A 24,998-nucleotide genomic window follows, 5' to 3' on the forward strand; every position below is an offset into this window, starting at 1 on the left:
GGTTTGGATTGACAAAGACCTCATAAAACCAGTTCAACACAACTATCAGTTCATCCACGGCATCGCAATACATCCCAGTTCAATCTGATCTCCTGTAACAAAAGCTAAAAGAGAATAATGAAGAAATGACCTTCACAAACAAATGAACTTGACACTAAATAATCCTTAAATGGGAAACATTCGGAAATCTGTCGTTGATTATAGACACTTGCGGCACATGAATGTATCATTTTAAATCTACTGATTTCAGGTATTAGTGTTTGTAGCACTAAAGATGTTCCTAGTACTATTTTAATAAATCAGTAGATATACAAGCCTGATAGTTGTGCAGTAATATGTAAGAAGCAATAAGCAACAAAAATATTCAAAATAATATTGTGCCGAGATAATCTAGATGTGCAGAGGGAATAAAGATGTATATTCAGCCCTGAAGAGAAAGAAAATACCAGTTTTGTCTAGAGAATAGCCACCTGATCAGCCACAAAGTACAAAAATGCTACATATTGCTTCTTAACAGAGAAGCATGCAGAGTCTTTCAAACCAATTGACAACCAGACGGACAGATTGACAACGGATCATACTTCCAAGAGTTTTATTATCAAAAGTGGCCTATTATACTGAGAGAAAAAAAAAGACATCACACGTACAGAAACAGAAAAGGTGCCACATTGGACAAATGTCATCACCATCTAATCGTTTGGTGATATGTATGGAAGAGACCCAGTAAGTGTAAGAACAAAACAGACAAAAACAAGATCTAATACCTGGAGATATGAACTGCAAAAAGCTACAAAATGGGAGGGAGATGTGGTGAGCTGGCCAACAGAGAAGACAAGTGACTTCTGAGAAGGGATACAATTCAAACGAGGAATAAAAAGAGATAAAAACAAGGTAAGGGACCGAAAGATGACGTCTTCATTTGAATTACCCAGCAATTATGAGCAAATCTCCGCATTTGGTTGGGTATCAATAGTTCTTTCATCTTCTCTGATGGTCAACAATCACGATTTTACATCATTTGTTTCAGTGTACAATTAAAAAATAGTAACAATTTTATTAACAGAATAAGTATAATCAGTATAACAGAATATCTCCCGCTAATAATCTTAAAATACAAACAAAAGCAGAAACCCTCCCATAATTGCTCACAAATCATCTTTTAATTTAAGCCTCAAAAAAAACAAAAAACACAACATTCACCTTTTGGCTTTTTTAAGCATAAACAAAAAAAAAATGTTCCCCCGTCATCTCTGCCTCAATTTCTCTCTCTTTTTATACGAGTTGTTATCACAAAGCTGGACTCCATCCCATTTCTCCTCGCTCTCTTCCTCTACCAGAAGTCCCGGCGGTGGTAGGCATCTGGATCGCAGTACTTGGTCACCACCACTCTGTTGGCGAACTTTCTCCCCGTTAAGCCCTGCATGGCTTTCTGGGAGTCGTAGACAGATGTGAACTCCACAAAGATCTGGAAAAATAAAACAGATTGTGGGATGGTTTGTGTAGCACTACCAGATGTTCATTGCTGGAGGGTTCAGAGTCGAAATGCTTTAATCAGCACCTACGTAAAAGGACTGAAAAACAGCCCAAGCCCATGGTCCCCATGCATCACTTGAGCTGGTTTGGTAAGGCTTACCTTGCCGGTTCCAGGGATATCAAGGCCATCAACAGGCCGAGGAATCTCTATGCTCTTGACCTGGCCATATTTGGAGCACTCCTCCTTGACGTCCTCCACTATCTCCTCGTACTCCTCGTCGTCCAGGAGCTCCTCTGGAGCCACCATGTTCATCAGGCACAGGACCTCGGTAGGGATGCCGCCCATCTGCATCATGGAGTTTGCCATCATCCCCGGTACTTGCAACGTCACCGGAGTCTCATTTATACTCGTCTACAGAAAAATAAAAGACGGCTTGAGAATCAATTTATCCTATTTAAAATAACAAACTTGTGCATCAGTGCTGCATACATTTTGAAAGACTTTTTTTGTTTGGAACATGCACAGATGAGACCAAGAACATTTGCACTTCCATTCAAATGTTTGGGGTCAGATTTTATTCATTTGTTTTTATTATTTTATTTTTTGAAGAAAAGTAATACGTCTATTCAGAAAGGTTGCATTAATCAAAAGTGACAGTAAAGACATTTTTATAATGTTAAAAACAAATTCTCTCTCAAATAAATGCTGTTCTTTTGAACTATCTATTCATAAAAAAATAAATGTATCACAGTTTCCACAAAAATATTAAGCAGCACTACTGTTTTCAACATTGATAATGCCGTAAATGTTTATTGAGTAGCAAATCAGCTCATTAAAATAATTTCTGAAGGATTATGTGAAACCTGAAACTTGAGTAATGATGCTGGAAATTCAGCTTTGATCACAGGAATTGATTACGATTTGAAATAGAAAACAGGCCATTTAAAATTAGAATACTTAGAATATAAAATAAAGAATATTTCACAATATTACTGTATCTTTGGTCAAATGTATGCATTTTTGGTGCGCATAAGAGACTTAAAAAAAACATAAAAATATTACAAATTTAACCAAACCCAAACTTTTGTACAGTAGTGTAACAAGACAAAATACACAATGTTATAACCAAACAAATTTTGTTTGTATGAAATGTCTTCAAATGAGTGAATTTCATGTTAAACTTGATTCTTACCATTGTGGCATTCTTGGCCCCTACACTTGCCCTCTGAACCAGCAGCTTCTTATCTGCTAACTGCATACCATTCAATCCTGCAATAGCCTGGAAGAAACATTAACAGATTAACTTAATCTTAGTACATGGGCTAAATGTGTTTAAACCATTGGACACAGTGAAACACTAACCATGCCAACTCACCTGATCATTGATGTTAACATCCACATATTCACAGAAAGCATAGCCCTTTGAGAGGCCGGTAGCGCTGTCCTTAACCAAATTGAAGGCTTTGAGAGGTCCAAAAGAGGTTAACAACTCTTTAACCTGAATACACGAAGAAAGAAATTCAGGATTTACATTACATCTAACATAAGCAGGAAAAAGGTAAAAACAAACAAACAAATAAAAACATTACATTTTAAACATTTAAAGTCCCCCTGTGGTAAAAATCTAGTTTTTAAATGTTGTTTATATGCCTATGTGGTGTTTTTAATATGCTTTAAGACAAATCATGTGCAAATTCATAAGTCAACAAAATTGCTGAGTATTTTCTCTTTAAAACCGCAGTGAACCAAAGACAGTCTCAAATGCGGTATGAAATCACTGGTGTTTCTGACGTCACAAACTACCTTGTAACCAATCACGACAACGTGTGATCGTCAACGAGTGGATCTCTAAGTAGGTGTGAGTGAGTAAAGGCGGGGCTAATTTGCATTTGCATAGAAGTGCATATAATAAATGAGGCAAGGGTGTAGAGTTACATTCAAGCTATTCTAAGGCATGAAGACTTTTTTTCAAGGAAAAAAACTTTTAAATGTGTAATTTTGGTGATCAAAAATGAGTTTTAATGGATCAAATTATTGACTACAGGGGGACTTTAATTTCCCCCGAGATCCACTCATAATGTTATTAAAGTTTTTTGTGCCAAAAACATTTCAGCTATTCCCTGACCAATTTCCACCTTTTTTGCTGTGAGTTTGCTCGTGTGTCAAATATGCATATATTACCTGGTGTTCAAACAATCTGTCCTGAAATAGAAATAATCAAGGACCTTTTAAAAAAATCAACTTCAACTGCTCATTTCTCATGTTGGGAAGGATATGCAGAGAATGAAGAGCCACATGCAGCCAAGACAAGCACAAAGCTGGGCAAACCTTACAATATATTATTGTTAGCCGTTATAGTGTTTATGAATAATACAATCTGTCCTACTAGCTCATTATTTCACTTTGACTTTCTCATTATTTTGTGCAGTTTAGTTTCAATAAATGTTCTTTTTTGTTAGTTCCAGTAAAAGGAAGCAGTATGTTTTCATGGCACATGAGGCTCTTATATGAGTTATATAGACTTTCTACCAGAAGCCATTTGTAACCAACCTGGTCGTCATTGAGATAGTTGGGCAAACCTCCAATGAAAAGCTTGTGAATAGAGTCTGGTACAACAGTGGACACCACACCTGTGGAGCACATGGAAAACGTTCATTAACAGTCAATTGACTGGCAGAAGAAAAGGAAGAGAATAATAGACCGATAGACTACAATCATAAGGTTGTAACAGACTCATTTTCTTAGGTTTAAACAAAATACATTCACCTGAAAACTGAGAATGTAATGCTGAAATCAGCATTTTTAATCAAAAGTACAAAAGGAACATGTCACGTTTGTTGTAGTTTGATATCTCTGAGCAAAGAGCAAACTGTAAAGTGGTCATACCCGGCACATATACGCTGGGGTTCTCGCTCATGCCAGGTAATGGCTGATAATCATGTGGCCGGCGAATCTTTAAACTCTGCCCCTGGAAGATGATGCCATCAAACGCCATGGCCTGTGTGGTCTCATCCACTGACCGGAACTGAAGAATTAATGGGAGGAAAATTGTAAAGAACCAAGCTTGCCAATTCAGAGGCAATATAAGCAGGGAACTACACTGCGACCAAAATGGTCGCATATGCGACCTTTTGAAATGCCATTGCGACCCTAATTTTTAATGGGTCGCAAATGTATCACAGTTTGATTATTTTTGTACCTACCTAATGTTTTAGGCAATATGCTATGATTTACTATGAGCATTTATTAAAACAGAAATGTGTATTTTAAGAATACGTTTTATAACGCGCTCTGAGCATTCAACACATCAAGTTGGCTTTGCGGATTCGCGCTTGTTTAACTGAGAGAACGAGCAGAGAGAGTGAAAGCCCCAGTCGCGCGCGCGCTCTCTCTCCCTCCCTCGCTCATAATAATGAATTGAGTTGACTGAATATCTTTGAGAATACACGATGGTAAAAGGTCGGAAGACCGAAGTTTTTTTTTTTCTGAACTACCACTGGTTGTGAATTGTGCTAAAATAACGTTGCCTCATCTTCTCTGAAAAGCTTTCCACACATTCAGATGGCATAAACCACTCTTTCAATAAACAAAACAAAAAATCTATCTGGTGATGAAATGTTTTCTGTGTTGAGACAAATCTTGTGCGATGTCCTAAACTGCCTGGATAATCACACAACGTGTGCCGTGGTCCGTTAATGACACGTCCGATTCGCGAACTGACTCCTTTGAACCGATTCACTTTAATGAATGGTTAAAATAACAACTGATCTGTCCAACACTGAACTCAAGAGTCATTCTAGAATGATTCATTCTTTCCAAGTAGAGCTATTCAAGTCATCTGGTGAAATTGTTTTTATATCGCAATATATATAGCAGAAAAATCAAATATCGCAATGTCATTTTTTTACCAATATCGTGCAGCCCTACTGTAAATTCTGTGGGCCTTCAATTGCAGGACTGTCCAAATTTGTAACTGCGTCAAAACAATTCAAACACGAATCATTGAAGCTTCACAATGACATATTATATTTATTTTACTTTTCCTTAAGAGTTCAGAAGTCTGCCCATCTGTGCCAACCATAGCATAGTGAAATCCAAAAGAAATTAATTTAGCACTTTATTGTGTAGGCTACTGTATTTTCTATTGCAGTAAATCTATCCCAACCATTTTTAAAGAAAACAAGAAGGCATGTGTTTTAAAAGATGGAGAGTAAAATAAAAAGCACATCTGTATGCAATACAGTTTCACTATTGGTCATTATTATCCAGAGCGGCTTACTATATAAATAATTTGTGCGACCAAATCATGTTTTGCGCTAGTAACTGAAAAAGTTAGTAGCGCAAGTGCCACCAGTGGAAAATGTTAGTGTAGTTCCCTGATAAGTCAGTGTGTACAGGTGTTACCCACCTCAAGGAAAGCAAAGTTCTTGTCCTGGTTAATCTGGACGGCAAGAACAGGGTTTCCTGGGGCCTGAGTCAGACCGCCGAGTCTCATCTGGGCATTGAAGAAGTCCATCATGGATTCCTGAGGAAGAAGGGTGTTACATAATGCAAAGACATTCATGCATTTAAAAAAAAAAAAAGGATGGACAGATAATAAGATGGAGATAATTTTTTATGTTATGAACAATAACCTATAAATTGGCAGATATTTAAGTGTATACTTTTATGTTTTTTCTAAATAAAAAAATAGCACAAAAAATTCCTTTTAAATGCCACGAGTAAATTTAGGCAGCGCATTATACAGTATGAAATTGTTTTTGATTCATTCTAAGATTTGCTAAAGATTGTATTTAAAAGTGTTATTAATTTATTTGTGTTTTTTAAGATGCAATAAGTGATTTCTGAGAAACGCTGTTGAAAGTGAATCGGACCAAACGCCACAACACACTGTCGTGTCCAAGAGGGAGATTTGAAGAAAGACTGTAGAAAGAGAGAAGGCTGAGAGACATAACAAAAGATAAAAGCACAGAGAACTATTAGAGGAAAAAGAAGGGTTATGATAAGGCAAGAGCTTTAGGAACAGTGTTAATATTAGAAAAGCTTTCCAGCGCTGGAGAAAACGAAGCGGGAAGGCCTGAAAAACGGCCTTCTAACATTATGTTTCACAGATCAAAGATACGGTGTTGTTGCAATGTTACCTATAGTAACAGGACAATGTTGAGTGTCATTGTTTGTCCGGAGCTGCTGGCGACAAACAACCAACTCTTGCTTGTAAATACTTTTTTTTTTTTTTTTTATTCTTCCTTGTCGTTTGTTCGTCATCTTCACTGTTTTTTTTCCGGGAAGCATTATTTTGTTTCTCTTCAGCTATGATAAATTATGATCCACTTTTGCATTGTGTGTTCGTGCATTTTGGCGGCAGAGCAATGAAGAGAGGGGTGAGTTTGTTTGGGTTGATTTTACAGATCAACAGTGTTTCTCAGAAATGTGAAAATAGGGGAAACAAGCATGTACAATTAAATATTCAATATGTTTCTGCAGAATACATCTAATTGTGCCAGTGTTCTGTGTGGAATTGTTCTCTAAAGCCCTGCAGAGTAATTCTAGTGTGTGAATAGTGTTCATTCAACACCTCTGTGATGCCAAATGGGATATTGCCAACGTAAAGTCTGCGGGCCTGGCGAGTCATCTGACTGCCCACTACGGGCACCGGGGTCGGCGTTACTGCCAGGCCGTCTGGCGTCATGGTGGGCAGCAAAGCGGTGGCAGGGATCTGACCAGCAGCTGAGGAAGAGAAAGACAGAATAATTGCATCAACAACAGAATATGAATTATTAAATAACATTGTTATTATCAGGAGATGTCTGTAGAACGCCTGAACCAAAAGAAATTAAAAAAACTAAAGCCAGACAAAGAAAGAGAGGGAGAGAATAAATAACGCTTGATCAGGGTGGGCACAATATGAGCAAAAAAAACAAAACAAAAAATCGTAAAAATATTTAGTTGATACTATACCAAAAGTATATAGTGGCCAAAAGTGATGTACAGCCAAGAAAAAAGGACATTTTCACCCTTTATTTATTAAAAATTTGTAAAATATTTTGTAATCATATTACGTAGCTGGGCTTGGAGTCAAATTGTTTTATTTGTGATAACGCAATGAAACATGCCAAATTGGCCAGGCTGTCAAAGAAATAATGAACATGCAAAAACAAGAGAACCAACACATTTTTTTATATTTTGTCATCAATATATGCTTTTTCCTGCGAGCTTTTTGTTTTTCTATGCATAAAATAAAACCTGTAGCTGTAGTTTTGCCTTTTTTGACAAATAGTTTTGTCAGATATATACCTTAACCAAGTTTAGTGTTTTTTTATTTATTTAAATATATATATATATATATATTCCTCATATTTCAATCGTTTAATCAAACTTGTAGGGCCATAAAAAACAAATATCACCTCTGTACATCACTTTTGACCACTACTGTACAGCATGATATAGTAATTTTATGGAAAGATATTAAAAAACCCTTCTGCCAAATAATGAATTTAAGCATTTTTATTTGAACAGTCATTGATTTGGCTATCAAATTTTCTACACATTTCTGTGCACCATTTCAACCGGAATATCACCCACCCCTACTTAGTGAGTATAATGAGTAGACACTGGACACAGGGTAGTCTTTTAAGCCATGTCGCTCACCTTGCATTGCCTTGTACTGCATGGGTGTAATATGCTCAAAGCCAGGAGGCGGTACATCCCAGTACTTCTTAATTTTCTTCTTTTTCTCCCGTTGAGGTGAACGGCTGATTTACAGAAGGGCAGAGAAAAAGAAAAAAACCCGAAGTGAATTCATTTGTATCTAACTGGTATTTTACATATTCAACAATATGATTACTCATTTAATTATCTAAAAGAGCGAAGTCATTTAGTTAAATTATCCAAAAGAATAGTACAATTAAAATCACAATAAAAAATTTTGAAATAAGAATAATCTGTAACTGTTACAAAATATTTTACCTAGCGTAACAACTCTACACATAAAGACGAGGATTTTAACGCAGAAATAAGAATTAATTCATCTAACAAACTCCTTCAAAGTCAAAACACTAGCCAGATGGATTTGTAAGATGTAAACAAATGGGAAAAACTGAGTCAGCCCATCTGCAGTATTACCTGACGTTTTCTTGGGGATGGTTCTGAATTTGATCACTGAAAAGACATTTAAGAACAGGGTTTGACATGTAGCTACTTTACAGTACCTTTAACCACAATACATAAACTGAATGAGGTTTAAGAGCAAGACTAATGATTTTACCGTGCATCCTGCCTTATTCTTGATTACAGTGCACTTAAAACGGACTACTTCAGTTTTAAATTCAGCTTAAACTGCGTAAATCAACAAGCATAATTAAAAGGGCATGAATTGACTCATATTGTAATAGCAACATCGATTACAACAGGGCTCAACAATAAGAATAGATTGCAGAAAATCAGATATTTAAATATGCATGAACATCAACTGGCCCAAAGCTCTCACTCTGCACCCTCTTTATTGTTGAGCCTTGAACAATGACGACAGTCATGTCACAACATTCCCTCTCGCACCTGCGTCTATGGCGGCGGTCCTTGCTGTCGCTGCGGCGTTCCCTGCTTCTTCTCTCTCTGCTCCTCCTCTTCCTCTCTCGACTGCGGCTGCGTGAAGGGCTGCGGCGCCGGTGCCGGTTCTCTTTGTCCCGCTCTGAGACAGAAGAAAGAAATGAAAAATATGAGCATCCCAAAAAATGAGACAAAGCCACAGGCTCCTGAAGCAAACCAGTAGGGATGCTCCTAACAGGATTTTTGCAGCCGATACCGACAACCCATTTCTTGTCATCATGATCGGCCAATACCGATCATTCAAGCTTTATATAAGTGATATGTACGCTCTCTATTGACTCTCTAAAACTTTTTTTTTTTCAGCTAAAAGTAATGCCACAGATGTTGCCTTGGTTATATTGTTTACAGTGATGTTGTATATTGTTTTAATTGAGAATCAAATAAATAACCACAACAAATATTCTTTTTACAATTATCATTGAATAGGCCTTTAAAAACAGGGCTTACACAAACCACTATCCATTTAAAAAAAGTTTGGACTTTTCACAATCCTGTCAACTACATCTGGGCCAAATTTTGTTCATATCTCAAAGCAATTGAAAGTTTTGGCATTTGGATATCAAAAATCCAAAAACCTCTCCAAACAAGTGATCTGAGTGTTTTACTGAACATAAGAACTACTTACTATGGCTAAATTTTGAATATTCTTAGAATGAAAAAAAGAAAAGAAATGCACATTCGAATGCAAAAACCGTGCATTAAAATTTTTGGAGTGTCAAAAGGGCGCACTAGACATGATGATGATGTAACTGACGTGGTTTATTTTTGTTAACTTATCCAGTACAGCGCGATGCGGCTGCGTTGTTAATTTGTGGAAAAAGAGAATGAGGACTCGGGAGTCAGAGAGAATCGGTCAGAGTATTTCATTTCAATAAAAGATGCAAAGCTTGATTTGGTGTAGATTTGCTTATCGCTTTATGGGATAGTTCACCCAAAAATGAAAATTAGCTCATGATTTACTCACCCTCAAGTCATCCTAGGTGTATATGACAATCTTCTTTCAGACGAATACAATTTTTTTTATTAAAAAAAAAATATCCTGGCTCTTCCAAGCTTTATAATGGCAGTGAATGGCCGTTTCAGTTTTGAAGGTTCCATGATAAAGGTTCTCCACACGGCCCTGGGGGATCATGGATGAGTGGATGCACTTTAATGGAGTTCAAAACAGAAACGGCCATTCATTGCCATTATCAAGCTTGAAAGAGCCAGGACATTTTTCTAATATAACTCTGATTGTATTCGTCTGAAAAAAGAATGTCATATACACCTAGGATGGCTTGAGCGTGAGTAAATCATGAGGTAATTTTCATTTTTGGGTGAACTATCCCTTTAAGACAATACAGTACTTTTTTCCTCTAACATTAAGTATTGCCTTTAGAATACGAATTCTGCTAATATTTAAGAAAGAAATTCGTATTTAGCTTCTCAGCCATTTTGACAGCCCTACTACTTACATGTGTAAATGCCAAAATAAAGCATGAAAAAAAATTGTAATTACATAAAGTAACAAATAATGAGATCCTGGTGGATGATTGATGATCTTCCAGTGCAGTTTTAGCTGTGCGCTCCTATTCTATGGCGCATGATAAATCAAGGCCTGTTAATTAAACCAATCCAAGCGCGCTCCAGCTGTAAAACAGTGTCCGATTGGTCTCTACCCACTATACCCACCCACCGTGCCCGAGATCCAGCTTCCATTGGTTGAACTTTCATCATGATGGCGATGCGAATGGATCACGGAAGTCCTATAGCTTTAGCCTATAAGTCACTCAGGTGAGGATTTTATCAAGAATGACGCATCAAGTTATGTATTTGAATAAAGATGTGCAATTATGGTTTACTACTACTGTTTCACGAATTTACAAAGAAAAAAAAAAGAAAAGAAAAAAAAAAGGCACAAAAGCCTAATCTGTATACTGTTCACATGCGCATCGGCGGCGACTTTCATATGAATACTTATAATTTGGTCGCAAATTGATTACTAGTTTGATTACTGATTGGTCGCTAAGTGAGACATATTCATCAAATTTTGATCGGTTTGTAAGATCAGCCAAATTTTGTGACTCCCGATCGAGTCATAAAGTAAGAAAAGAGGAAGGAACAAGAAGAGAAAGCCCATTCCAGCTGCAGAATGAAAGATTTGACACACTATTATGTAGAGTTTCACAGTGAGTATCTAGGGGAAAAAGGAAGATTAGAGGTAAAGGAAAGAGACAGGTTGTGTGTGCTTTTCTGCACCTCATTATTGGATACCCACCATGACCGTTTAGACTGTCACCTGTGCGGAAGAAACGAGAGGGGTTAAAAAAGGGAAAACAAAAGTTATTGCAACTCAATTTTACTTACAAACAGAATACAGTGTGTGGGGCTGTAAAATTGATTAATCGCGATCAATCGCATCTAACATAAAAGTCAGTGTTTACAATATATGTGTGTGTATTATTTTATTATATATATATATATATATCCATGGGTAAACTTGGGTTATTAAAACCTGTTAATTATTGACAATAAGTTTAATCCATGTGCATTTTAATTGTAGACATTCATTGTTGAGTTTGTTACTGTTTATTTTTAAGAGCATCAACCTGTATTTATAATTTCTAGTATGCAAATATGGTTAAGCAGAGTCATTCTCTCAGATTGGCTTGTGAAAGTTGTGGTCCTGCTTAACCATATTTGCATACAGAGATTATAAATACAGGTTAACGCTCTTAAAAATAAACAGTAAAAGACTCAACCTTGAATGTGTACAATTAATGCACATGGATTAAACTCATTGTCAATAATTAACAGGTTTTAATGACCCAAGTTTGCCCAGGGTTACACACAAATATATTTGTTGGTTTCACAAATATATCTGTTGGTTTCAAATATAAAACTTTCTCAGGAGTTATTGTAGAGGTGTGTGTGTGTGTGGTTTTTTATTATTATTATTTTAAAATTCATGTACTACATTATTAAGACTTAAAATCGGCATGAAATGGAACTTGCAAGTGTTTTTTCTTCCCTATTAATTTGTGACATCTGAAATGGCTTCTTAAACATGAAAATGTTTAGGTCCGGACTTGATTTTTTGTCCATCGGGAATTGATTGGATAGGTGTGGTTTGCTATTACTTTGATCTCGTGTGACAGGTTGTCCCGCCCTCGCACCAGTACACACGTCATCAGAAAAGCGATGTCGTTGCAAGTGGGAGGGGGATGCTAATTTGATCAAAGATTACAAGGTCACACGAATTTAAAAAAAGGAATGGTGTGCACGGATAAATCATTTATAACACTGCAGTATTCCATACATTTTATTTCATGTTGACTTTAAGTACATTGAACTTTTCCAAACAAACAAAGGGAGTTGTTTCACCAAATACAGAATAAAATAAATAACACGTATCATGTGAGTAAATATAAACAATTATCAAATGTTTATGCATATTTACAGCTTTCTAGATCTATTTTCTTCTATAAAACATTAAAAAAAATTCAAGTGAATATGTTTATTTATGAATATGCATCAATATGTTTAGTTATTAAGATAATAAATATGATGCTATGCAAGTGATTACCGTTCAAGACAGGCAGTGGTGCACATTTATACTCACCTTGTTTGTTTTCAGATAGCTGTCTCTCGAATTCATCAAAATCAGACATCCTGGTGTTTTGATCTAACCCAGACTCTGAAACTTCAGTTAACACGCTCTTTCGCTTTTAAATAGCGCTCTCTTTGTCACACGCAATTTCAAGGGACGGACTATAAAAATGCAGATGTTTTAAAATGTTACACCAGCATATATAGTTTCCAAAAATGCACTTAAATTCGTGGAGAGAAATACACGCTTTGCTTTAGAGGTTTGTTAGCTGCTAATGCTAACTCGAACCACCGCAGGGTGAAAATGAAAGGCTCGCGTCGGCAATACAGATGATTAAACCCCTTAGCTAGTAATATTTGCTCTTTTAGATAGTCTCTTTGATAGTCAAATGCTGTAAGTTGTCATTATTAACTGTGTTGAAGTCTAACCCGTCTCGGCTGAGGAAGCTAACCGCTCATTCCGCGTTGGCGGATGCTGATCGTTTCTTCACAGCCCCAAAAGTCACTCTGAATAAGGGAAATGAAGCTGTGCGCCCCTATTGACCAGGAGTAAAAGTTTTTTCCCCCATTTTCATCCACTTTTTTAATCCTCCAACCTCCAATCTTCCACTTTGCAGTTTAGCTTTGATTATCTGAGATTAGACGTGCAATTTTCTCTTTAAAAAGAGTGAAGGGGATTTCTCGCTGTAAATAAATGAAAGATGCGCTCTTTCATACAATATTGGAGATGTTTAATAACAGCAGGGTACAGTTTTGAAAAGAAGTCATAATACAAAAGAAAAAAAATAATAGATAATCACAACAAAACGCCATTTAAGCCATTAAACGGATGTTGCAAAATATAAACACTGTTTTAGCATTTGCTTTAATATTATACAGGCACAACAAAGGAGGGTTATGAACTAGTTAGAGTAATGAACAAGCCTTTTCTCATAAATTATATTTTAAATCAATAAACAATCTTTGACATTTATGGTTTGCTTTATAATCTCCTGAGTCACATTGGCACCCAAAAGTGTACAAAATTGCACAAATGTAAACAATGTCTCTGATATCAAATACCACGTATACATAATTAACTTTCCCCTTTTGTCAATTACAAAAACAATTTGTACTGATTTTAATAAGGCATCAATACACCTCTACCCAAGTGATTTCAATGATTAACAGATGTTGAACACAGCATAGCTACTATTCTGGTTTTTTTTAAAGAATAATGTGTTCCTTTATCATTTGATAGCAAAACGTATTAGTAAGTAAAAATGTTAAGAAAGAAAGAATGAAGATGATTTAGGAACGCAAATTTTTTCTTTTCTGTTTCTTTTCTTTTTTTTTTAGATGGTTGCAAGCTGAGAACTTTATTTGTATTCAATAATATTTAGCCTGACTCATATTGTCCAAATGTGATCACAAGGGTCAGGATATTAAAGAGAAGAGGTACCTTATGTGATCCCCAACTTATAAACTCAAACAAGACAAGTCCTTTACATTTAAGGGGTGAGATTTTCAAACATAAAAACAAAATAAAGACAGACAACCTTTTATATACGGTGGCTGACTAATTACCTCACAAATGTTCTTCTCCCTTTTGTTTTTACCCAAAACTTTCAAAACTGTACATTATTGGTCCAAATGCTTACTCAACATGCAATTCTTTCAGTCTACACACTTTAACTGAATAATTACCAACATTAACTGGGACAGAGTTGGGTTTTTCGTTCCAAATGTGTAGATGGTAGGGAAGAGATGGGAAGACACAGAGAGAGAGAGAGCGAATATTCAGTGTCTGAACCTGTATGAAATGGGCAGCAAGAAGTTGTTCTTCTTCAAGGCCTGCACCTTAGCGTGAGCGTCCTCATCAAGAGCTTTATAGCAGCGCCTTGCATAATCCAGAAGCTTCTCTTTGGACGAATCAAACTCCCCAACCTCAGATACCTTCTCAGGAGCGACCAAAAGCATTTCAGCTATAGGAGTGGTGGAGGCCACTGTGTTTCGGTCAACCCCATGGACCTGGAATGCTCTAGACATGCTCTTTAACTTCTGATAAGTCACAAGGATCTTATTGTAGCGAAGCAGAACACCTGCAGGGTCTTTGACTGCAAACAAAGTTGCCATAATTATCAAACTTCGGTTTGGAAATATAGAGAGTTGCTTTGAAGAATATAGAGACTTTCTTACCTCTTTGTCTTTCCATGCTTCGCGCAAAGCGAAAAACGCGTCGTCTTTTCACTCTCGTCTGGCCATTCAGCCTGCCTGAACGGTTCTTTTGTAAGCTTTTATCTGAATCTTCACCATCATCATCTGTAACAACCTGCTCCTCCACATAATCTTCCTCCGCTATATACTCTTCCTCTTCAATCACCTCCTCTGCTTCTTGATCTGAGGTGAACAACAAAAAAGTTATTTATATATATATAAATATATATATATATATATATATATATATATATATATATATATACACAATTTTCTAATTTATTTATCGAATTTAAATCAAATTTATCATTACAGATCAGGGCAAATATCTTTAAAACTAAAACCATTAAAAAAAACATTTTCATGACTTCAAAAATAAAATAAACGAACTAAAATAAAATATATAAAAAAAAACCTTCAACTTATTTAATTTCTACAAAGAAAATGGTGGCATGGTAATGGAAAAAATATGTGATGGGAGGAAAAAATGTATATTTCAATGCTTTTGCATTCCCTCACAAAACTTTACCGTTCCCCTGAGAAACTCTCGAAAAACGTTTGTGTTGTTTGTGGTCAAACGCAAAGTTTTTCAAGGGAACGTAAAAATGTTGCAAGCAAAAGCACATTTTCTTGGGGGAACGCACAACATTTGCAAGAAATAATTGTTCCTCCAGTCTCATTTTTTTCCCCTTCACCATGTCCCTTTAGGGGCTCCATAGATTCCAGCTAGTTGCCAAAGCAACATTTCTCATTTTCATTTAGTTTCAGTTGAAGTACTAAAATAACTAAAAATCAAATAAACTGAAATAAAAACTTAATAATTTTTTTTTTAATTACAAAAACACAAAACTACTAAAACTTTCAAATTAAATTGAAAACAGAAAATATACAAAATAAAATCAATTTCAAAATATGAAAAAAACTATAATAGTATATAAATTATACTAAAATAACACTGTTACAGAAGCATAAAGCAACAGTGAGATCAAAATAGATTTTTAATTTTAATTGAGGAGGGGGAAAGTAGTAGTAAAAGCTAATTAGCTGTGTTTTCTGCTGCGCTTTTGGTTGCGTGCAGGGATTTTTCCAGAGCGTGTCATCATGGGTGATGAAGGAGTGGGTGTTTTCCGGGAAGAGGGCTTCAGATTGGTGGGCTGCCTCTGACTGGTGTGCTGCTGCAGGGCCTCTGCTTCAGTTTCTTACATAACAGATTAGAATAAAGATAACACTAAATCATAAAACAGGATTATTACATTACAAGACACCACTTTGCACAAGTACAATTTAAAACTACCTTTCCCCATTGAGCCATTGCTCTCCTGACTCTTGGTGTTGAAAATGAATCTGTCAAGTTGGCAGCGCAGGAAGTCCCTCTCCTCCTCCAGATCTTCGATGCGTTTTTGGAGCCAGGAGTTCTTTTCCAGAGAAATCTGCAGTTGTGCTCTGAGGCTGGTAATCAGAAGGTACGGACTGCAAGGAGGAACCTGACCTGAGGCCGACTCTACAGAAGCATTGATTTGTAGAACATAATAAAGTGTAGAGCTCAATTGTGATAATCAAACATCATGTTACTCTGTCACAACACGGATGAAGTAAATACCATCGAAGGTGTGGTCACTTTGATTATAGAAACCAGACTCGTCCAGGGTGTTGTCCTCACAGGGGATGGAGATTTCATACCCATCTTCGTTCTTCAAACCTTTAAACAGGATCAAGACAAATAGGACCTTATTAATCAAAATGGATGGTATCTGGTCCAAACTGGCTATTTGCTGCTCGCTCCAATCTTAACCCTATAAATCCTACAGTATCCTATTTTGTTTTTTAAACAATCTACTACATGCCTTCTGACCTCTAATTGATAATGCATACTTTTAGCAAGTGAAAGGCTTTTTAGTATAATTCTAAAAATGTCCACCTTTTGCTGTGAAATCTTAACTGATTAAACAGAGGAATAACTTTTATATTGTTAGTAAGTTAGATGAACATTTACTGGACTGAAGTAACTTAGTTTTCCTTGATTATCCATGCATAATTTGAGTAAAATTATGTTAAAATTTAACTATGAAATATGATTGAGGAATATTTATTTTACATATGTACCGTCTGCTAAACTGTTATAAAGAGCCTATTGACTTACATTAGATGCCAACATAATTTCAATTGACTTTTTTGATTATATAAATAAAAGCAACTGCACATTTTTAGTGTCTTTGAATACAATTTGGGTGTTTTTTCACTCATTGAATGCAAGCTCCATATTCTCACTATATCAAGTATAATACAAAACACATATGCAAACTAGAGTTTTCAGTCTATTATTTTTTTTATGTCAGGGTTTAGAGGGTTAAAACAGCAATAAATTGCTTATTAGTTTGTTAAACACGTGTGTGAAACATGGTGGCAAGACAACCAGCTAATAGACTAGCTAGAATAAACCAGCTCCACGTCCCAAAGTCGTCATAAACCATTTCAAACTGGATTTGCCAAAAGAAAAAGGATTTTATCCCGTTTAAAAGCTTTTTTAAACTAATTAAGTCTGACCTCTGCAGTTCTCCGTGCTTCTCTGTGCCTCAGTCATGATTCAGGTGACATGGATCTGGCTGATACATTCGCAAAACTACAACCAAACATAAACTCTCTCAAAAACACGAATCCAAAAGCTCACAAAAACCGATACTAAACTTTCTAAAGAGCAGAAATGCATGACACAGCACAGGGCGTGCTGCAATTAATAACAACCAAGGATGACTAAGTAGTTAATTAGGCATTACCATTAACAAGTAGTTAATTAAACAGTAGTTAATTTGCTTGTGTCTCTCTCGTTCTGTCAAACAGGGCAACGGATGATCGTTTCATACATTACATGTTTCTGCTAATAAAAGGCATGCAAGTATATTTAAATTAGCTTTGGATATATTCATTCGCATAATTAGTTCCAATAAATTGCAAGATACATTAAGCGCATGTGAGGGTTAATAAACTTGTGTATTTACAAATATGCAACTTCAAGGACCTCGCTAAGCCGCAGACGGGATTGAAGCGTCCGCCTGTTGATTGGCTCTTTTTTGTTGTTGTGCGTCTGTGTTGATCGCTGCATCATAAGGATTGACTGACTGAACCATTGTCTGTGGAGCGAGATTATCCGGATCACTTAAAAACCATATTACGCGGCGCGCATACGCACACGGCAGATCCGACTTTTTTATTTTTATTTTTAATAGCATATATGCAAATGTAGCACATGTTACCTTAATTATGCCCCCTATAATTTAAACTATGTAGTATTTTAATTAATGTAGCGAATTATGGGATTCAAACATCATGCCTTTTTAATGCAAAAAATAAAGAGTTTTGGTTGTTTACTTTTGATTCCTGTAATCTTGCGAATATGATAAATTTGTGCGTTCAAATTGTGTCGAAAAGATCGTAATTTTATGAGTTTAACGCACATGAACGCCACAACAAAGTTGTTAGTGGGAAGCTCGCTCGGGATTTTCAATAAACCCCGATCTTTACAAGTAGCTGCTAGGCCTAGGCTATGGGCGTGTCAGTGAGAAACCTGGCGAAGTACCACAATATTTATAGGTATAGGCTAGCAGTCACATTGTCATGCTTTTTTATCTACATAATAAAATAAGCTGATTCCCTGCCTGCACACACAATATAATAGCATTGTAATATTATAACAACATAATATTATATTATTGAACGGTACACCGTACTTGAACGCACCTGACGTCGTAAACACGACTTCCCAACTCGTAAATACGAACTTCCCAGGAGGACTTGAACGCACCAAATGTAGCTACAAGAGAAGTTGTAGTCTACTGTAGCTACTTATAGGCTATTGTATGTTTCTGCAGTCCAGAGCGCCTATAACCATGTTAACATAGTTCCCCCAATTATTGTTATTTACTGTAAATTTATAATACACAAAAAGGGGATCTCAATCAAACAGTGTAAGAAGTCGTTGATGTGATGACAGCGTAATAACTGTTTAACTTGTTTGAAATGGCCGATTCCGGTGGTGTCAAATATCAACAAGCCTGGCTGGGAGGGTCCGGAAGCAGCTTCACACAGGTAGCCTACTCCATACCTGACTCATACACACCTGAAAAGAAAATGAAATATTTCATATTCGTGAAGTGAAGATACCGAGAATTAAGGTCAGTTTATTGAATAATGGTCGATGCACGTCTTCTGTTTGTGAGTATACGACTGTCTATTGTTTATGAGTGTTGATCACACGTGGTTTTTCTGGGAACATAAAAAAATATGGACGAAAGTTGTTGCAGGTAGCCTATGTTATGTTGGTCGCTTTAAAGTTAATAGTTTAGACTGGGTTGAGGATCTAGATTTTACACGACTGGACATCAAGTGGACATAACTTAGGATGACATAAGCAAAATTAAGCCAGATAGCCTACACAACTTGTGTGTATCTGGCTTCATTTTGCTTAGTAGCTCTGTTTAATCAGCTTGTCATCCTTTTATTATTTGCAGTGTGCAGTTTTACACTGTTATTATATATTATTACATTTTGTTTATAAATGCCTTAATTTATATGTTACAACAATATATATTTTTGTATATTTGTCTCCAACAGTTCCCATGGCACATGTCGGTCTCAAACACTGCAAAGTGGCCCTGGGCTTTGCTGTTATTTTCGACCTTTTTGGATTTACGGCCCTGTTTATGGGGCTGTTTGTGCCACTGAACATGAAGGGGAGAGATTTCGGGGACCTTCTTGTCTACACTGGGGCTGTCTTGGTACTGATGTCACTTGGTGGTTGGGTCATGTGGTATAGTGGCAACATTGAGGGTATGCCAAATCAAAAGGATATGAGCGGAATTGGCAATGCCGTGGATCGCTTGGCCCGAAACCTCAGCAGGAAAATATATAGGCCTACACTTCGTGTTCACAGAGGGCCCTGACTTTTTGACAGTGATGCTGCTGACGTTTTATTTCTAATTTCTATTTTTTACATTTGAAAGACTCAATTTTTTGTGCCTTACAGATTTGGACATGGAGATTCAAAGAAAAAAAAAATATATATATAATATATATATTTGTCAAACGGAATATCCTGACCTTACACCATGCTTATAGATAAGTGAATAACATTTTGCCTCTATTGTACTTTTTATATAAAGATGATTTAATATAATACTACAATTGTAGTTTATTCAGTAACTGTACAACAAAGGTCAGAAAGAATGTTACTACACAAATTGTTACAAGAAATTCAACTTTACCCTAGTGTTAACATGTATGCAATGTATTTTTAACATTTATTATCTGTTGTTTTAGCAATTCATGGCCAAGAGCTGTGTTTATTCTCTGTAAAGTGTGTTTTAGTTATTTTTTTTAATTATGAAAAAATGTTAATTGAACATGCACACAAAATGTATCTTGATTGATATTTGGGCAAATTGTCAGTATTGTTTGTACACTGTAAAAAAATATAATATGATCAATAAGTTATGACAAAATATGTTTTTACATTGCTTTAACTCATCAAAATAAGTTAAGCAATTTTCAACCTTTTTATGTTATACAAGATTCAACTAATTTTTTTAAGTCAGTGTAATGTAATTTAAGTCGAAATGACTTAAACATCCAAGTTGATTGTACTTCAAAATTTAAGGCAGCAACTTTTTGTACAGTGTTAAATGAACATGTTCAAGTGGCCTATTTAGACAGCAAATCGTGATCAGTGCACAATCATTTGCAGTACATCATATGATCTCTAGGTGGAGACAAACATGAACATTTCATGATATGGCAAAAGTTACTAGTGGTTACATGGCTTTTGCATGACTAAAAATATCAGTTTTGACTAATTAAAAGACGTTTTTAATAAATGGTTTGAATTGCTTTCCCTTAATATTGATCTTTGCTATATGACAGACAAAACGAATTTACAAATAAGCAAATTACAAAATAAATATAAAAAATATCAAACAAAAACAATTTACCTTAAGCAAATTGAGGAATATAAGACTGCATTATTATTGTTATGTTTTTTTAATGAAATATCAAGTAGATCAACTTTCTTCTCTGCCTCTTAAGTGTTTCCAGTAAACAAAAAAAGAAGCTTACGGTTAGCCTAAGACAAAAAAAACACTGGGCTGTATTTAGATCTAGGGTATTTTCCTGTTTTGCACTTGATCTCTGAGGGCTTTTCTTGTTTTAAGCCTTCTAAATGGGATTGGGACTTATTAGCACATGTGGTCTAAAAGTGGCATATTCTGTGTGGTACAGACTGGAGTGATAAGGAAGATTTGCACTTGATGTGAGAAAAGTAAGCCTACTCTTTGGGAAAAGAGATACAAATACAACTCAATGATAGTTATGCAATTTTCATAGTGCTAAATTAGTACATTGGTGTAATGTAAGAGCAAACAAGTTGTGAAAAAACAATAGTCTTGGATGAGCTGGAAATCGTTTGTAGATACAGTAGACCCCAAAGGTCAAATAACCACCTCCTTTCAAAAAGATTTGGATCTGTGAGATTAAACATCTTCAAAAATCTTTTGTACAGATTATAATGCTTTTTACGGCCATTTTTTAGGCAAACGCCCTAGTAAGAAGAGAACCCGGTTGACTGCATGCTGTACCACTTTGAAAGGAAATCCTGCTTGCTATTCTTGGGTCTAAACTTTGAAAAATAGTCTCCATATCAGCTCAAGAAAACGACATGCACAATAATTATAATTTATATAGTTTTAAACTGACTAATTTTTCACAACGCAGGACATTTCATTGAGATTCTGCTATTTTGACAGTTCCATCAATTTGATTTTACACAAAAAAAGAACATTTTATGTTTACACTGTAAACAAATTATATGATTAATAAAGTATGACAACATTGCTTTAAGCAATTTTCAACTTTATTTTTGACAAGTTATACAAGATTCAATTCGTTTAAAGTCAGTTTAATGTAATTTAAGTTGAAATGACTTAAACATCCAAGATAATTGTACTTAAACATTTAAAGCTACAATAAGTAATTTTTTCACCGCTAGGAGTCGCTAACCTCTTAAAATTACAAAGGAGTAGATTGATGACGCAGTGATAAGCGGAATCATGGGACTTGTCGTCATGCCGATGTATCTAGTAATGTTTATGGATGAGTAAAAACATTCATGTTTAACATGACTGTGGTATGAAGCAGGGCGCGATTGCTAATGAGACAGATATCAGCGCCACACGCGAGTCCCGCGGATATAAAGGAATGAGGACATTTAATTCTACCGAACTACCCGCAAGTGCTGTATTACTACTCATACAGGTCATTTTATTTGACGAATTAAACTTGTGAGGTAACGCAGTGCTGTTTCACTTGGTCTAACGTTACATTATCACACTAAACAGCATTTGAGTGTGTTGAAAGTTATTCTATGTGTTAGTTTGTTGGCTATATGAGACTAGCAGTAAGCTAGATCAACATTAGAATAACATACTGATCATATTCTAACATTTAATCATGTTGAGCTATATAACATTGATTTGTTTTATGTACATTTGCTCACTTGTCTAATAAAGTACATGCAAGAGCTGCGCTGTCAAATCGAGGTTTGCCACGAAGCTCTCGGCATCTCGAAAACGCCACGCCGATATTGATCCTCGTTTTAGTTCTTCTTTTGTCCCTAAGTCCGCTTGCCATGATCCATAATGTTTGAACGAAACAACAACAGCGTGCCGGCCGCTAAACATTACGCAGTTGTCCACGTCAGTCGCCATGGTTACTATGGCAGTACAGGCGGAAACCAGGGATAACACGAATATTGCGACAAGTGGCAAGGGACGGGCACTATTTAAAAATTAGAATTTCTCTGAATTTACAAATTCTTGGAAACATTTAGGATAATGTAAGTACATAATTGAAAGAAATATATAACACTGTGCAAGTGTTTTTTTTAATATTTCGATACTAAATTCTTACATATTGTACCTTTAACGCTGCAACTTTTTTAGAGTGTATTAATGCTAAATATAATATAAATAGTATTTATATTAGTATTAATATAAAAATTTAAAACTATAAAAACTTGTTTGTCCATTTAGCACTTTTACTGAAGTTATTGGGTAACACTTTACAGTAAGTTTCCATTAATTAACATTATTTAACAAGAGGTAACATTGAAAAATATTTCTTAAATATTTATTAATTTTAGTTATTAATTTCACCATTTACTACTACATTGTTAGACGCAAAAGTTGTATTTGTTTATATTATTTATTAGACCTGAGCTAACATGAACTAACAATACATAGTTTTATTTCAGTCATGACAACTCTCAGGATAGTTTGTAAAACATTTTATCAATGTAAATATAATGTACATAGTTTTGGTCTCGGCGGACTATGCTACGCTGCTGCTGCAGAGCAAGTACAAGCTAAATGCTCTGAACATAAAAAGAATGAAAACATGCTGCTGCTAGAGAGAAGGAACCCCCCTGTAGCAGATAGGCAAGTGGTGCTGGGGAGGTGGAAGGTAAGAATTGGCATAGCATGCAGAGATTTTGGGTGCTTCTCAATTCTTATTTGTGCATCCTCGCTTCCTTTCCTCGCATCTCTGCTCCACCCCGAAGGAAAGCTTATTTAGTGGAATATTCTTGATCATTCGAGCGTCACTTCAATTTATACGTGTGCAGGTTTCTCGACAAGAAAGACTTCCACATAGGATACACATGTGCATCCTCGCTCATAACTCCTCTGGAAGCTTCCTCACTCCTTGTTCCTCGCCTCCTCGCGGTGCAATTAGAGAATTGAGATGTCCTAGATCGGTTTCCAGGTCATAGGATGGAGGACGGAGGAGCGAGGAGGGGGAAGAAAAAGACAGATTTAAACCGTATTTTATGTTAAGCAGCTATGTTCATTGACCAGCTATATTCATGTTCACATTTGTTGAAAAAGAAACAAAGTCTACAGATAGGCATATAGGCATTGGCCACTAGATTAGTCACAATAGGATTCCCTGTGTTAAATCCTGTGACATTAAAGTCAATTGTAATACAGTAAATTGACATTATGTGGGTTTAATCACGTATGGAAGACATAATTAACTGTATACCAGTCATTAAATTACCTGTTTCCAGAAGCTTGGCATTCATTTCCCTGTCACGTGTTGTTGTTCTTTCCCTCCTTAAACAACTCCTGTTTATTTCTCTCTTTATAGAGCAAATGTTGAGGGATTGTCTGGTATAGGGACATTATCGTAGGCAGGACGAGGTAGACTAGGGACAGTAAGCTGATCAGAACCAGACTGTCAGGGTGTATTTATGACCCAGATAAAACCCAACGCTTTAAAAGGAGCAAAGATAAACTTAATGTTAGAGAAGGTTACAGATTAAAAATAACGACAGCTTGTATAGAATGTCAATGGGCAACATTTAAATTGGAGCGTTTTGAAGCACTTTGGTTTTCTCTTTCTGTTTTAAAATATAAATCGCCCTTTATACGACTGCTATCATCCTTCCAATAAATAAATACAAACCTCAATAAAAAGGGCCTGACTGGGGCTGTATTCAAGTGAGCAGATATTCAACATTCAAATTGAATAAATGAATGAATCAATTCAGGATAAGTGTGACATTTTTTCCCAGTCATCTAAATGGCAAAAAGTTCCAGTTTACCTGCATTCACCTCTAAATAAATAAATGTTTTTAATCATTAATAACCTAATAATGATGCATCACATGAGAATTTCAAGTAAACGTTTTTGTCTTTTTATAGCTGCTTTAAAGGTAATTGTCTTTTTATAACTGCATTAACTGTTTTTATTTCAAAGGTCACTAAAGTACATCAAGATGCTGTAAATCTGGGCAGCACACCAAGAGGAGAAGACCATCACCACTTAGTTTAATGAGATTTATGAAGATCTGAGCGGAAATCCCTCTCTCTAGACACTAATGGTTGATCTGTATGCACCGCTTGAGGATATTACTGTGAAAGTACGTATTGTATTTAAAGATGGCAATCTTAGCCATGGTATTGTTAAAATAAAGCAACCAATACCACAAATAACAAACTACAAAAATCTAAACATAAAACAATCAGTGTCAGAGCATTTTAGCTGAAACAGTGACTGCAATGAATATGGGGTTAAAAAGAACAGAACAGAA

The 24,998-nt window shown here is 35.8% G+C and overlaps 2 protein-coding genes across 7 annotated transcripts; both read right to left on the reverse strand.

Moving 5' to 3' along the window:
• Nucleotides 1-575: 575 nt before the first annotated feature.
• Nucleotides 576-13,163, reverse strand: u2af2b (U2 small nuclear RNA auxiliary factor 2b). 6 transcript variants are annotated; one of them, XM_056264173.1, is made up of 14 exons: nt 12,681-13,163; nt 11,337-11,357; nt 9,029-9,161; nt 8,597-8,632; nt 8,123-8,226; nt 7,050-7,201; nt 5,883-5,999; nt 4,361-4,499; nt 4,025-4,104; nt 3,656-3,676; nt 2,850-2,972; nt 2,667-2,753; nt 1,634-1,885; nt 576-1,465 (listed from the first exon to the last, which is right to left on the reverse strand). In XM_056264173.1, exons 1-14 carry the CDS (start codon nt 12,727-12,729, stop codon nt 1,331-1,333), a joined length of 1,449 nt encoding a protein of 482 aa, XP_056120148.1. In that variant the 5' UTR covers nt 12,730-13,163; the 3' UTR covers nt 576-1,330. The 6 variants fall into 6 exon arrangements, with proteins under 6 accessions (XP_056120148.1, XP_056120150.1, XP_056120151.1 ...); XM_056264175.1 differs by lacking the exon at nt 11,337-11,357; XM_056264176.1 differs by lacking the exon at nt 8,597-8,632.
• Nucleotides 13,164-14,446: 1,283 nt separating this feature from the next.
• On the reverse strand, nt 14,447-17,586 carry ccdc106b (coiled-coil domain containing 106b). Its single transcript, XM_056264158.1, has 6 exons — nt 17,408-17,586; nt 16,464-16,562; nt 16,158-16,364; nt 15,909-16,061; nt 14,846-15,046; nt 14,447-14,763 (listed from the first exon to the last, which is right to left on the reverse strand). Exons 1-6 carry the CDS (start codon nt 17,442-17,444, stop codon nt 14,447-14,449), a joined length of 1,014 nt encoding a protein of 337 aa, XP_056120133.1. The 5' UTR covers nt 17,445-17,586.
• Between the last annotated feature and the right edge of the window lie 7,412 nt (nt 17,587-24,998).

Source organism: Rhinichthys klamathensis, unplaced genomic scaffold (genome assembly GCF_029890125.1).
Source record: "Rhinichthys klamathensis goyatoka isolate OS25496 unplaced genomic scaffold, OSU_Roscu_1.1 h1tg000217l_1, whole genome shotgun sequence".
NCBI classification, from domain to species: Eukaryota; Metazoa; Chordata; class Actinopteri; order Cypriniformes; family Leuciscidae; genus Rhinichthys; species Rhinichthys klamathensis.

Excerpts from the sequence above, each read along its gene's own strand:
- u2af2b (XM_056264173.1), bottom strand. The coding sequence starts at position 12,729 with ATGTCTGATTTTGATGAATTCGAGAGACAGCTATCTGAAAACAAACAA. Across the intron at positions 2,973-3,655 it reads ACAGATTGTTTGAACACCAG|GTTAAAGAGTTGTTAACCTC; the intron begins GTAATATATGCA and ends TCGTGTATTCAG. Across the intron at positions 1,466-1,633 it reads ATATCCCTGGAACCGGCAAG|ATCTTTGTGGAGTTCACATC; the intron begins GTAAGCCTTACC and ends TTATTTTTCCAG.
- ccdc106b (XM_056264158.1), bottom strand. The coding sequence starts at position 17,444 with ATGACTGAGGCACAGAGAAGCACGGAGAACTGCAGAG. Across the intron at positions 16,365-16,463 it reads AAGTGACCACACCTTCGATG|AGTCGGCCTCAGGTCAGGTT; the intron begins GTATTTACTTCA and ends ATGCTTCTGTAG. Across the intron at positions 15,047-15,908 it reads AAAGCGCAGCAGAAAACACA|ATCAAGAAGCAGAGGAGGTG; the intron begins GCTAATTAGCTT and ends TGTTCACCTCAG.